General features: G+C 40.1%; 1 protein-coding gene across 3 annotated transcripts in view; it reads right to left on the bottom strand.

The window, feature by feature from the left end:
• Positions 1-14,531, bottom strand: part of PPM1D (protein phosphatase, Mg2+/Mn2+ dependent 1D) — a 64,240-nt gene that overhangs the window by 31,333 nt on the left and 18,376 nt on the right. For all 3 annotated transcript variants that reach the window (XR_008515602.2, XM_002827684.5, XM_054536999.2), the window contains exon 2: positions 9,096-9,324. Coding sequence is in view for 2 of the 3 variants with exons in the window: in XM_002827684.5 (XP_002827730.2) it covers positions 9,096-9,324 (229 nt within the window). In the remaining variant the exon portion in view is untranslated. The remainder of the gene's footprint in view (positions 1-9,095; positions 9,325-14,531) is intronic.

The following is a 14,531-nucleotide window of genomic DNA, read 5'->3' as shown; positions in this document are numbered from 1 at the left end:
AGAGACAGGGTTTCACCATGTTGGCCAGGCTGGTCTCGAACTCCTGACCTCAGCCTCCCAAACTGCTGGGAGCCACCACGTGGGCAACCACACCTGCCTAATTTTTTCTTTTTTGAGGAGACAGGGTCTCACTATGTTGCCCGGGCTGGTCCTGGGCTTAAGCCATCCTCCCACTTCAGTCTCCCAAAGTGCTGGGATTACAGGTGTGAGCCACAGCGCCCAGCCTGTTTTTTGTTTTTTGATACAGGGTCTCTCTCTGTCACCCAGGCTGGAGTGCAGTGGTGCACTCATGGTTCACTGCAGCCTTGACCTCCTGGGCTGCAGTGATCCTCCCACCTCAGTCTCCTGAGTAGCTGAGAATACAGGCATGTGCCACCATGCCCAGCTAATTATTGGCAGTTTTAATATGATTTCAGCAATATACAGAAAATACTATATATTTAGGTATTTCTGTAATTCAAAGTGTGAGACTAGACTTTGTGAAATAGATCAGCTGTAGACATATAGATTTGGGAGTTACAAGAGTAAGAAACCCCTCCTAAAAATGTGTCACAGGAGCAACAGAAATGCCTAAAACTTGGAAATATGATTAGTTTTTTTTGTTGTTGTTGCTGAGACAGAGTCTGGCTCTGTCACCCAGGCTGGAGTGCAGTGGCGCGATCTCAGCTCACTGCAAGCTCCGCCTCCCAGGTTCATGCCATTCTCCTGCCTCAGCCTCCGGAGTAGCTGGAACTACAGGCACCTGCCACCATGCCTGGCTAATTTTTTGTATTTTTAGTAGAGATGGGGTTTCACTGTGTTAGCCAGGATGGTCTCGATCTCCTGACCTCGTGATCCACCCGCCTCGGCCTCCCAAAGTGCTGGGATTACAGGCGTGAGCCACCGTGCCCAGCCGGAAATATGATTAGTTCTTTAGGAAAAAACACTGATAATCAAAACATTAGAGATGGTCTCTCAAAAACTATGCCTGGCATGACCGAAATGAGCTTTACTTCAAATGGGAATTGATTTTTTAAATTTAATTTTTATTAATTTAAACAGCCATTTGTGGCTAGTGGTGAGTATACTGAACAGTCCAGAGGAGGACTGAAACAAGCAGAGAATGACCAGAAAACACTATGGGTGTTAACAAAGAATAGGAATTCCAGAAAGTTGCTCATTTACCATCCCCCCATCCTTTTTTTGTTTTGGAGACAGTCTCGCTCTGTTACCTAGGCTGGAGTGCAGTGGTGTGAACTTGACTCATTGCAGCCTCAGCCTCCTGAGTAGTTAGGATTACAGGCAGCCGCCACAATGCCTGGCTAATTTTTTTATTTTTAGTAGAGACGGGGTTTAACCATATTAGCCAGGCTGGTCTCGAACTCCTGGCCTCAAGTAATCTGCCTGCCTCAGCCTCCCAAAGTGCTGGTCTTACAGGCATGAGTCACCATGCCCAGCCTACCATCCCTTTTGAGAACTAGTTTTCATTTTGTTTTGAGACAGGGTGTCGTTCTGTTGCCCAGGCTGCAGTGCAGTGGTGTGATCGTGGCTCACCACAGCTTTGACTTCCCGGGCTCAAGTGATGCTCCCACCTCAGCTTCCCAAATAGCTGGGACCAAAGGCATGTAATTTTTTGTAGAGAACGGATCTCATTATGTTTGCCAGGCTGGTCTTAAACTCCTGAGCTCAAGCCATCCTCCCATCCGGGCCTCCCAACATGCTGGGATTACAGGCGTGAGCCACCATGCCCAGCCAAGAACTAGTTTAAATAAGTTCTGATATAAATAGGTTGATCATAACGAGTTAAAATATCAAAGGCATTTATTTTGTTATATTAAACTTTCTTCAATGATGATCCTCAAAAGTCAACAGCAGAGTAAAGACTAACCTTGCCATTCACAAGAATCCATGAAACACAAGAGTTATGATAAGATGCCAACATTCTGCCTTAATACCATCTTAAAGCTCTATTATTCTTTGCTAAACCTTCTCCCTACAAGGTAAGGCTTAGTACCTAAGTAATTTACAGTAGCTGCTTCCAACATAACTAGACGAGCAGCTCTCTCGACACTTAATATTCAAAGACATTATGATCTGTGTTTCTGAGAAACAAAAAGACAAATAATGATACTGGTTAAAACATAGAAGTTTTAACATCTAGTAACAAAAAACTAAAGCAATGTTATAAAAGATGCTTTTATTGCACTTCCTGTTGTTGTCCTGTATGATTAAAAGGCATGTAAAAAGGAACAGCCTGACATGCAGAGAGCTGACTGAGCAGCAACAGAAGGCTGGAAAAACAAAATGCTGGCCCATTGCCTAGGCCGGGACAGAGGGAAGCAAGGAAATAACTTATAATAAAATAGCTCAATTTTTGCAAAAAGTTACCTGCTCCAAAATAGCAGAGTATCTGCCCAACTGTCCAGATGGTGTTTTTGGTAATAAAGCCAAAAAACTCTTTCTAAAAACATTATTAAAATCAAATAAAATATAATTTTAAAATTCAAGTAAAAAACAAGAAAGAATAGTCAAGAAAGGTATTTTTAAAACACAAAACGGTAATTTCTGTAGAAAATAATTATTTCCTTTTTTGTTCATTTATTTTATTTATAATTATAAAAAAAATTTTTACGTAGAGATGGAGGTCCCGCTATGTTGAACAGGTTGGTCTCAAACTTCTAACCTCAAGTGATCCTCCCATCTCGGCCTCCAAAAGCGCTAGGATTACAGGTGCCGCAGCCAGCTACTTTATTTCTTTTTTATGAGACACAGTTTTCACTCTTGTTGGGCAGGCTGGAGTGCAGTGGCATGATCTTGGCTCACTGCAACCTCCGCCTCCCAGGTTCAAGAGATTCTCCTGCCTCCGCCTCCCGAGTAGCTGGGATTACAGGTACATACCACTACGCCTGGATAATTTTTTTGTATTTTTAGTAGAGATAGGGTTTCGCCATGTTGGCCCGGCTGGTCTCGAACTCCTGACCTCCGGTGATCTGCCCGCCTCAGGCTCCCAAAGTGCTGGGATTACAAGTGTAAGCCACCGTGCCCGGCCCCAAGAAAAGTATTTTTTAAAAGGAAGATTAATGAGAAGGAATCAGGCCTACCAATATTTAAAATTATAATAAAGTCTCAGTTTTAAAAATTATAATACTGATAAATAAGCAGGAAAAAAATTATAGCCCAGAAAAGACCCAAATATATGAAGGAATTCTGTTTATAATTTGCAAAGCCCACTTAACATGACAACCAGCAGAGATGTCAGATATATTCTGACCTTCACAGTCACAAGATCAAATAGACTATAGCCTGAAAGGAGGTTCATCTAACTTTGCAGGATACTGGGCAGGAAATAGAGTATGCCACCATAGCAGCTTCAAGGATATTGTCTTCAGCAGTGATTCAGACAGCCAGAAGCCATTTTTCCATCTCCCAAGTGATGGCTCAGTTGTAAGCAAGAGGACAGGGTCTAGCTTAGGTAAGCTTCATGTGTCACAGAAACCAATGTAATAAATAGCACATGACTACAGTTTCTTGGTCCCTACATAAGATAAACTGCATGCATACAAGGAAGCCAAGGCCTCTGCTTCCGAATAGAAATGTATAGTCCATTCAATAACTTTCCTACTAAGATGCAATTCCATTCAGGGATCATTCTACAATAAGCAATGCTGTCTTACAACAAAGGTGATATTTCACATTTATCTTCACCAGAGAAACACAAGGAGAGGGTAAATTCAAGGTCATCTTCCCAGTACAGAAGGGTCTTAAGCCTGGTCACCCTGCTACTCAGTAATGAAAAGATATAATTATTCAAGTATAATTATTCAAGTGGCTACTAGTAGCCATCTAGAAAAAAAGTTAACTTGTCTATTTACTACATAGCTTAGATCTTAAAATTCCAGAAGGATTAAAGATTTAAATATCAAAGATGATGAAACCATACGAGTACTGGCAAAGTGGTTCTCAAAATGTGGTTTAGGGGCCCCGGCAGGTTACTACAGACTTTTTCAGGGTGTCTCCAAGGTCCATTTTTTTTTTTTCATAATACTACTAAGACCACATGTATACAGTGGAGTTTTTTGAGAGGCTGCATGACTGGATATTATATAGCATAATAAAAAGTGTCAATATTTGCAAGATCTATGTAACTCAGTGAACCAGTATATTACAAACAATAAATGCATATATTAAAAAGTCATGCATAGGGGCTACATACTATGTGGTTCCAACTATATGACATTCTGGAAAAAGCAAACTTATGAAGGCAGTAAAAAGAGCAGTGGTTGTCAGGAGTAAGTGGGGGAGGGATGAATAGACAAAGTACAGAGGACTCTTACGGTGATGAAACTAATCTGCATGATACTATAATGATGGATACGTGTCATGACGTATTTGTCAAAACCCATAAAATGTGTAACACCCAGAGTGAACCCTAATGTAAACTATGGACACGGGTGATAATGGTATGTCAATGTAGGTTCACTGACTGATTATAACAAACACTCCGGAGAAGGATAGTGGGGAAGCCTGGGAGATGGGGGGTAGGCCAAAGCATATATGAGAATTCTGTGCTTCCCACTTAATTTTGCTGTGAATCTAAAAGTACTCTTAAAATTAAAATCATTAATCTTTTTAAATTATGCAGGGTTTTTAAAAAAGCATTCAGTTCAGGGCCAGGAGCAGTGGCTCACACTTGTAATCCCAGCACTTTGAGAGGCCAAGGCAGGTGGATCTCCTGAGGTCGGGAGTTCGTGAAACCCCGTCTCTACTAAAAATACAAAATTAGCTGGGTGTGGTGGTACATGCCTCTAATCCCAGCTACTTCGGAGGCTGAGAACCCAGGAGGCAGAGGTTGCGGTGAGATAAGATCGTGCCACTGCACTCCAGCCTGGGCAACAAGAGCAAAAATCCGTCTCGAAAAAAAAAAAAAAAAAAAAAAATTCAATTTAACTAATGTCTTCATTGACTGATCGATGGCTGTTAATGTAAGAATATGCAAAGTTCATTAATAAAGTTTCAGATACCTTAAGAAACTATCATTTCTTGAGTTTTGAAACAGTATCAAAGACAAACATTTATGGAGAAGTGAGCAAAATACTCCTCCCTGGTCAGGCGAATTGGCTCACACCTGTAATCCCAGCACTTTGGGAGGCAGAGGTGGGCGGATCACAAGGTCAGGAGTTCAAGACCAGCCTGACCAAAACGGTGAAACCCCGTTTCTACTAAAAATACAAAAATTAGCTGGGCATGGTGGCGTGCACCTGTAATCCCAGCTACTCAGGAGACTGAGGCAGCAGAATCGCTTGAACCCGGGAGGCGGAGGTTGCAGTGAGCCCAGATCCCGCCACTGCACTCCAGCCTGGGTGACAGGGCAAGACTCTCTCAAAAAAAAAAAAAGAAAAAGAAAATTAGCTGGCATGGTGGCATACATGCACCTGTAGTCCCAGCTCTCAAGAGACTAACATGGGAAGATCACTTGAGGTTGCAGTGAGCCATGATTGTGCTACTGCACTGCAGCCTGGGCAACAGAGTGAGATCATGTCAAAAACAAACAAATACAATGAACAAACAGAGTTTCTAAGACCAAAAATATTCCTGTTGTACTAAAAGAAAATATAGCCAACTTTATTAAAAAGCTTCACTGTGTGTATGGCATAAAACCCAAAAAGTTGTAACAGAAGAGACTAATAAATTTAACTACATTAAAAGAAACTTCCATGTGGAAAAAGTTCCAGGAGCATAATCAAAAGACAAACTGTGGAAACAATATCTAAAATTCACATCACATACATTAGACTAATTTGTTTAATGTACAGCTAGCCCCTACACATTAATGTGGGAAAAAAATGGCTAACAACAATCCCCCAAAATGAACAATAAATATAAAAATACAGAGAAAAGAAAATATAAATGGCTCTTAAATATATAAAAAGATTCAATATTTCTCATAAGATAAATTCAAATTAAAACATTACTGAAGCTGGGCACGTGGCTCACATCTGTAATCCCAACAATTTGGGAGGCCAAGGCGGGAGGATCGCTTGAGCCCAGGAGTTCAAGACCAGCCTGGGCAACATGGTAAGACCTCGTCTCTATTTCTTAAAACTTTTTTTTAAAACAACATCATTGCCGGGCGCAGTGGCTCACGCCTGTAATCCCAGCACTTTGGGAGGCCGAGGTGGGCGGATCACGAGGTCAGGAGATCAAGACCATCCTGGCTAACATGGTGAAACCCCATCTCCACTAAAAATACAAAAAATTAGCCAGGCGTGGTGGCAGGCACCCGTAGTCCCAGCTACTAGAGAGGCTAAGGCAGGAGAATGGCATGAACCCAGGAGGCGGAGCTTGCAGTGAGCCGAGATCGCGCCACTGCACTCCAGCCTGGGCAACAGAGCCAGACTCCATCTCAAAACAAAAAACAAAAAACAAAACAAAACAAAACAAAAAAAACCACATCATTGAGACACCTCTTTTTTAAACCTGAAACTGGATATGATCAAAAAGTTTTATTTGTTGTCCAGGACATCCATATACACTGATGGCAGAAGTGTAAATTGGTACAACCTCTATAAAGACAAATAGTTATCAGTATTCAAAACATACACCTCTTTGGCCAAGCAATTCCACTTTTAGGAAATGATCCTACCAATATACTGGCAAGTGCACAAAAACACACATGTGCGGATTTTTCATTTCACAGCAGTTTGCAATAACAAAAGAAAATAAGAAATAAAAATCCTTCAATAGGAGACTGATTAAAATAAATGACGGTACATCTGTACATGGTACAGCTCCATAATATATTTGATTATATACGAATATCTCTTTTTTGAAAGGACACACAGCCACACTGGTTGCTTAGCAAGTGGAGGGGAACGAGGTGGCCTTTGGGACAGCAGCAGCTGAAAGACCTTCCATAGCATATCCTCTTTTTTATGCTACCTGAATTTGAACCAAATGAATGTCACCATTAAAAAAATAAAAATAAACGTATGGTATAAAATCTCATCACTCATTTATAAAAATTTAGAATATTTCTTATTTAGAATATTCTTATTTAGAATATCTTATTCCCATGTCTCTGCATTGCTAACACTAGAAATACAATTTTATATCCAGCTTTTTTGTGACCATAAACATTTTCCTCTATCATTAAACCTTCCCCATATACACGGGAGTTCATATTACTCTACCTTTACTTGGAAAAATTTCAAAACACCATGAATTTTATAAACTTAGCTATAAATGTTATTTTTAATGGCTGTATCATATTCAGCATTATGAATATGTTGCTAAATATACTTAACCATTCTCCAGCTGTTGGGCCTTCAAGTTACTTCTGGCCTTTAACAGTCATTACAAATGCTGCAATCAATAACTCTATTCAGATATTTTTGTCCACAGTTCAGATTTCTTCTTTAGAATAGATTCCCTAAACATTTAAAGCTACTGGTATATATTATTTTCTATATAGGTAGTACCAATTGTAATCTTACCAAGAAGGTAACCATTTCAACAAAAATACTGAGAGGAATCTCTTTGTTTCTTTTATCTTTGCTAATCTAATAACAGGAAATAAAGTTTCATTTTAATGTTTTACTTTTATTTCACCAAATGTTTACTACTGTTTTGCATTTTTTTGTTGTTCAAACTTTCTCTTCTTTATCCACCTATCCAGGGGTGCCATACACTTTAGTACTTTATTTTATTTTTATTTTTTTAAGAGATGGAGTCTCGCTCTGTCGCCCAGGCTGGAGTGCAGTGGCACGATCTCAGCTCACTGCAACCTCCGCCTCCTGGTGGTTCAAGCAATTCTCCTGCCTCAGCCTCCCAAGTAGTTGGGACTACAGGTGCACGCTGCTACGCCTGGCTAATTTATTTTGTATTTTAGCAGAGATGGGGTTTCACCGTGTTCCCCAAGCTGGTCTCGAACTCCTGAGCTCAGACAATCCACCCGCCTCAGTCTCCCAAAGTGCTAGGATTACAGGCGTGAGCCACCGCGCCCAGCCTCACACTTTAGTACTTTATTAATTTGTTGAACTCCTTATAGTTTAAGGATGCTAATTCTTTTCTTTTCTTTTTTGAGATGGTGTTTTGCTCTTGTTGCCCAGGCTGGAGTGCAATGGTGCAATCTCAGCTCGCCACAACCTCTGCCTCCCAGGTTCAAGTGATTCTCTTGCCTCAGCCTCCAGAGTAGCTGGGATTACAGGCATGTGCCACCACACTCAGCTAATTTTGTATTTTTAGTAGCGACGGGGTTTCTCCATGTTGGTCAGGCTGATCTCGAACTCCCAACCTCAGGTGATCTGCCCGCCTCAGCCTCCCAAAGCACTGGGATTACAGGCGTGAGCCACAGTGCCCGGCCAGATGCTAATTATTTTCCTTAGTTTGTCGTTTCTCTGCAAAAGACCAATTTTGATTTAATAAAAGCAAAAAAGATGAGGCAAGTAACGATATCATGGGAAGGCTTTAGTTAGAAAGATTATTTAGAAAATATTGGATTCTACTCAACTTGCCTCATATCCTCAATTTTTAAAAATTAGTATTGAGATAATTTTTACATTTTTTCATGTTATTCACTCTCTTGATTTTTATAATCTTTCATTTAAGTTTGAATCATAAAAATATAATACTGAAATCAATTTCAGTTCCTAGTTTACAAAACTTAGACATTGAAACGCTAAGTTCAAACAAAGAAAACAATAATTGGAAAGGTTTGCAGTAAATCTGAAATCAATGAAAAAAGCTGAAGGTTAATTCTAACTTAATCTTTTTCCCCCAGCCAGATTCAAAGTGTTCTACTCTGGAACTCCAAGAGCTGCTCCGTCTAGATTCTGAAAGTCATATGAAAGGTTTTCAGTAAAACCTTGTATTGTTTCCACGGGGCCCACTGAAATATTATTTCCTATTAGAGTCATTATCAGAAATAAAACAATCAATTCATAGTAATGAGAAAAATATGAATGTACATACATGGGTATTACATCAGACACCTAAAAAACCTGTAATACTAAGAAAGTAACTTCAATAAAAGGGAGAATAGTAGGTCAATTTCATTAGTAAAGCATAAAAGGACTAAATAGAACCAAAAGAGGAAAGAGAAAACAATAGAATATTACCTCCCACCAAGTCCTTCGATTCGTTCTCTTTCCTTGGGAAGTTCTGGCTTATGGTCCTGTGTCACCTCCACAGCTCTGACAAAGTCATCCTTCGGGTCATCCTGAATTCCAAGAACCACCCCTGAGTCACCTACGTGAGCTACATACATCTTCATGCCCCGTATGATGACCACACTGGCAGTTGTCCCTGATGTGCTGGGAAGACCTGTCATAGTCTTTGGCCATTCCGCTGTAATAAGAAATAAAATATTTTACTCTTACAAGTATAAACATTAATACACTGTCAGGATACAAATGGCAACAAACTCTGAATTAGCATGTTAACATTCGAATTAGCATAGGAAAAAATTTAAGAAAAATATTCTGAAAACTACTAAAGGACTTAGGTTAATTAATGAATACATTAATAAATTAATGTTATAAATAATACAAATATGATACAACTATCAAACCAATCCTAAGAGAAATATATTACAGGATAGGTTTACTACTGCTACATGACTCTTAGTCCTAACTACATTGAGAGGAAAGAATGTGTTAAGAGGTTCTTTTAATCTGAATCAGTTTTGATTCAAGAGTTTTGATACCATTTAGCCAGCCACTTAGCATCTGTTTACTAATATCGCTTCTAAAAGGCTTTCTGAAAAAGCTACTTGTTTTTCTGTTTTGTTGTTTTTTTAGATTGAGTCTTACTCTGTCACCCAGGCTGGAGTGCAACCTCTGCCTCCTGGGTTCAAGTGATTCTCCTGACTCAGCCTCTCGAGTAGCTGGTATTACAGGCCCCCGCCACCATCCCCCCAGCTAATTTTTGTATTTTTAGTAGAAATGGGGTTTCGCCATGTTGGTCAGGCTGGTCTCAAACTCCTGACCTTGGGTGATCCACCTGCTTTGGTCTCCCAAAGTGCTGGGATCATGGGCATGAGCCACTACACTCGGCTTGATTTGTTTTTGAAATAACTATTTTGAATAGTCACTACTTAACAAATTACATTTACTGAGTATACTCACTGTATACCAAGTTCTATACTAAGAGCTTTACATGTATTATCTCAAATAATGCTTGTGACGAACTTATGAGACAGATATGATTATTCCCTTTATTTTATTTACTTATTCCCCATCTTACAGATAAGGATATCAATACTTTGAATAATTAAGAAACCTGCTTGAGATAACTCAAATATTTAGGGGCAGAATCCCCGTATATTAAATTACAAACCCTATATTGTTTAATTAAATTCACTGTCATTCAACAATTCTGAAGTATTCTGTAACACTAAACAAACTGCAACTTATAGTTCATGATGGCAAAATGAGTCCAAACAATGACATATTCTCCCCACCAAAATCCCACTGAAAGGACAGAATGTGAATATTAGAAAAAGTCCACAACATATAGAAACACATAGAAAGGTCGTAAGCAAAGATGAAGAATTCCTGGAAGTTTAAAGGAATAGAATTATGTTAAGAAAAAAAAATAAAAATGCAGTCTTGTAATCCAACATAAGCAAAAAGAACAACCAGTAATAAAGACAGTAAATGAGTGTTCCTTTTTTATTCTTTTTTTTGAGATGGAGTCTCGCTCTGTCGCCCAGGCTGGACAGCAGTGGCACAATCTCGGCTCACTGCAAGCTCTGCCACCCGGGTTCATGCCATTCCCCTGCCTCAGCCTCCCAAGTAGCTGGGACTACAGGCGCCTGCCACCACGCCCAGCTAATTTTTTTGTATTTTTTTAGTAGAGACAGGGTTTCACTGTGTTAGCCAGGATGGTCTTGATCTCCTGACCTCGCGATCTGCCCGCCTTGGCCTCCCAAAGTGCTGGGATTACAGGCGTGAGCCACAGCACCCGGCCAGTAATTTTTTTTTTTTTTTTTTTTTTGAGATAAGAACTCTTAACAGGCTGGGCGCGGTGGCTCACGCCTGTAATCTCAGCACTTTAGGAGGCCAAAGCGGGCGGATCACGAGGTCAGGAGATAGAGACCATCCTGACTATGGTGAAACCCCGTTTCTACTAAAAATACAAAAAATTAGCTGGGCATGGTGGCGGGTGCCCATAGTCCCAGCTACTCGGGAGGCTGAGGCAGGAGAATGGCGTGAACCCGGGAGGCGGAGCTTGCAGTGAGCCGAGATCATGCCACTGCACTCCAGCCTAGGCAACAGTGCAAGACTCTGTTCTCTGTTTAAAAAAAAAAAAAAAAAGTAAAGAAAAAACCCTAACTCAACCAGAGAACTGTTAGAATAAACAAATATAATAAAATTGTAGAATACGAAATCAACATACTAAAATCAGTTGCATTTCTATTCACAAACTATCCAAAAAAAAGTTAAGAAAACAATCCTATTTACAATAGCATCAAAAAGAATAAAATACTTAGGAATAAATTTAACAAAGGAGGTGAAAGATCTGTATGCTTAAACTGTAAGACACTGATGAAAAAAACTAGAGAAGACAAAAATAAACATTAAAAATCTATGTCCATGGATTGTAAGAATATTGTTAAAATGTCCATACTACCTAAAAAGATCTACAGATTTAATGCAATCTCTATCAAAATTCCAATGACATTTTCCACAAAAATAGAAAAAAAACCCTAAAATTTATACAGAACCACAAAAGACCCCAAATAGGTAAAGCAATCTTGAGAGAGAAGAGCAAAGCTTAAAAGGCATCACATTTCCTGATTTGGAAGTGTAGTACAAAGCTATAGTAATCAAAACAGTATGGTACAGACATAAAAACATATCAAGGGAGTAGAAAAGAGAGCCTAGAAATAAACCCGTGCATATATGGTCAACTACTCTTTTGACAAGGGCTCCAAAAATACACCCTGAAGCAGCCCGGCCAAAATGGTGAAACCCCATCTCTATCAAAAAATACAAAAAATAGCTGGGCACGTGTGCCTGTAGTCCCAGCTACTCAGGAGGCTGAGGTGGAAGAATCGCTTGAACCCAGGAGGTGGAGGCTGCAGTGAGTGGAGATGGCACCACTGCACTCCAGCCTGGCCAACAGAGTGAGATCCTGTCTCAAAAAAAAAAAAAAAAAAAAACTCTGAGGTAAGGATAGTCTTCAATAAATGGCATTGGAAAACCTGGATATCCACATGCAAAAGAATGAAATTGTACCCTTGTCTTATACCATACACAAAAATTAACTGGAAAGTGATTAAAAACTGAAATGTAAGAAATACATTGAAAGCATAAAACTTAGGCAGGGTGCAACGGCACACACCTGTAATCCCAGCACTTTGGGAGGCCGAGGCGGGCGGATTACCTGAGGTCAGGAGTTCGAGACCAACCTGGCCAACATGGTGAAACCCCATCTCTACTGAAAATATAAAAATTAGCCGGATGTGGTGGTGTGCGCCTGTAATTCCAGCTACTCGGGCAGCTGAGGCAGGCAAATCGCTTGAACCTTGGAGGTGGAGGTTGCAGTGAGCCAAGATCGTGCCACTGCACTACAGCCTGGACAACAGAGCGAGACTCTGCCTCAAAAAAAAAAAGAAAGAAAAAAAGAAAAGAAAAGAAAAACAAAAAGCACAAAACTCCTAGAAAAAAAAATAAGGAAAAATCTCAACATTGGTCTTGGCAATTACTTTTTTAATATGACCACCAAAAGAAATGGCAACAGGCTGGGTGTGGTGGCTCATGCCTGTAATCCCAGCACTTTGGGAGGCCAAGGTGGGTGGACCATGAGGTCAGGAGTTCTAGACCAGCCTGACCAACATGGTGAAAGCCTGTCTCTATTAAAAATACAAAAATTAGCCAGGCATGGTGGTGCACATCTGTAATCCCAGCTCAGGAGGGATCCTAATCTCAGGAGGCAGAGGTTGCAGTGAGCTGAGATCACACCACTGCACTCCAGCCTGTGTAATAGAGCGAGACTGTCTCAAAAAAAAACAAAAACAAACAAAACAGCAACGAAAGCAGAAATAAACAGGTGGGCTACATCAAACTAAAAGGTTTCTGCACAGGAAAGGAAACCATCAACAAAATGAAAAGGCAACTTTCAGGAGAAAATATTTACAAACTTTACACTATATGGTAAGAGATTAATATCCAAAATATATAAGGAACTCATACAACTCAATAGCAAAACAAACAAACAAACAAAAACACAATTAAAAACCGGGCAGGCCAGTCACGGTGGCTCATGCCTGTATTCCCAGCACTCTGGGAGGCCGAAGTGGGTGGATCACGAGGTCAGGAGTTCAAGACCAGCCTGGCCAATATGGTGAAACCCCGTCTCTACGAGAAATACAAAAATTAGCCAGGCATGGTGACAAGCGCCTGTAATCCTAGCTACTGGGGAGGCTGAGACAGGAGAATCGTTTGAACCCAGGGGGTGGAGGTTGCAGTGGGCCGAGATCATGACATTGCACTCCAGCCCGGGCGACAGGGCGAGACTCTGTCTCAAAACAAAACAAAAACAAAAAAACAAAAAAAAACTGGGCAAATGACCTGAATAGACATTTGTCAAAGAAGTCATAGAAATGGGCAACAAGTATATGAACAGAAGCTCAACATCAATCATCATGACGGAAATTCAAATCAAAAACACAATGAGGCAGGAAGATCGCTTGAGGCCAGGAATTTATCACCAGCACAGACAACACAGCGAGACCCATCTCCACTAAAAATTTAAAAATTAGCCGGGCATGGTAGCACACATCTGTAGTCCTAGCTACTCAGGAGGCTGAGACAGGAGGTTCCATTGAGCCCAGGAGTCTGGGGCTACAGTGATCACACCACTGCACTCCAGCCCGAGCAACAGAGCAAAAAGACCCGTCTCAAAAAAATTAAAAAAAAAAAAAAAAAAAAAAAAGAGAGAGAGAGAGATAACCTCATACCTATTAGGATGGCTATTATCAAAAAGATAACAGTAAACAAGTACTGGCCAGGATGTGAAGAAGAAAAGAGTAGAAGGATGGTTGCCAGGGATTAGGGGTTGGGAGAAGTGGGGAGATGTTGGTCAAACAGCACAAAATTTCCATTATGAGTAAGTTCTTAGTATCTAATGTACAACACAGAGAGTATAGTTAATAATACTGTTTTGTATACTTGAAATTTGCTGAAAATAAATCTTGAGTGTTCTCACCACCAAAAAAAGGTTAACTATGTGAGGTGATCGATGTGTTAATTAACTTGACTGTGGTAATCATTTCACAATGTATACATATATAAAATCATCTATCACATTGTACATCTTTTTTAAAAGCAACGAAAAAAATCTATTCTTCAGAAGATACCATTATTAGAATAAAAACAACTCACAGAACAGAATACACACACATACGCGCCAAAGGAAAAGCATCCAGAATATATAAAATTTTCCTACAAATCAAATCAATGAGACAGACTACCCAAATGGGAGAATGGACAAAAAGCTTAAACAAGCCTTTTACGAAACAGGAAATCCAAACAGCCACAAAATATGCA

Source organism: Pongo abelii, chromosome 19 (genome assembly GCF_028885655.2).
Source record: "Pongo abelii isolate AG06213 chromosome 19, NHGRI_mPonAbe1-v2.0_pri, whole genome shotgun sequence".
Taxonomy (NCBI): Eukaryota; Metazoa; Chordata; class Mammalia; order Primates; family Hominidae; genus Pongo; species Pongo abelii.
Note: the sequence above shows the minus strand (reverse complement) of the source record. Positions and strands in the feature narration are given on the sequence as shown.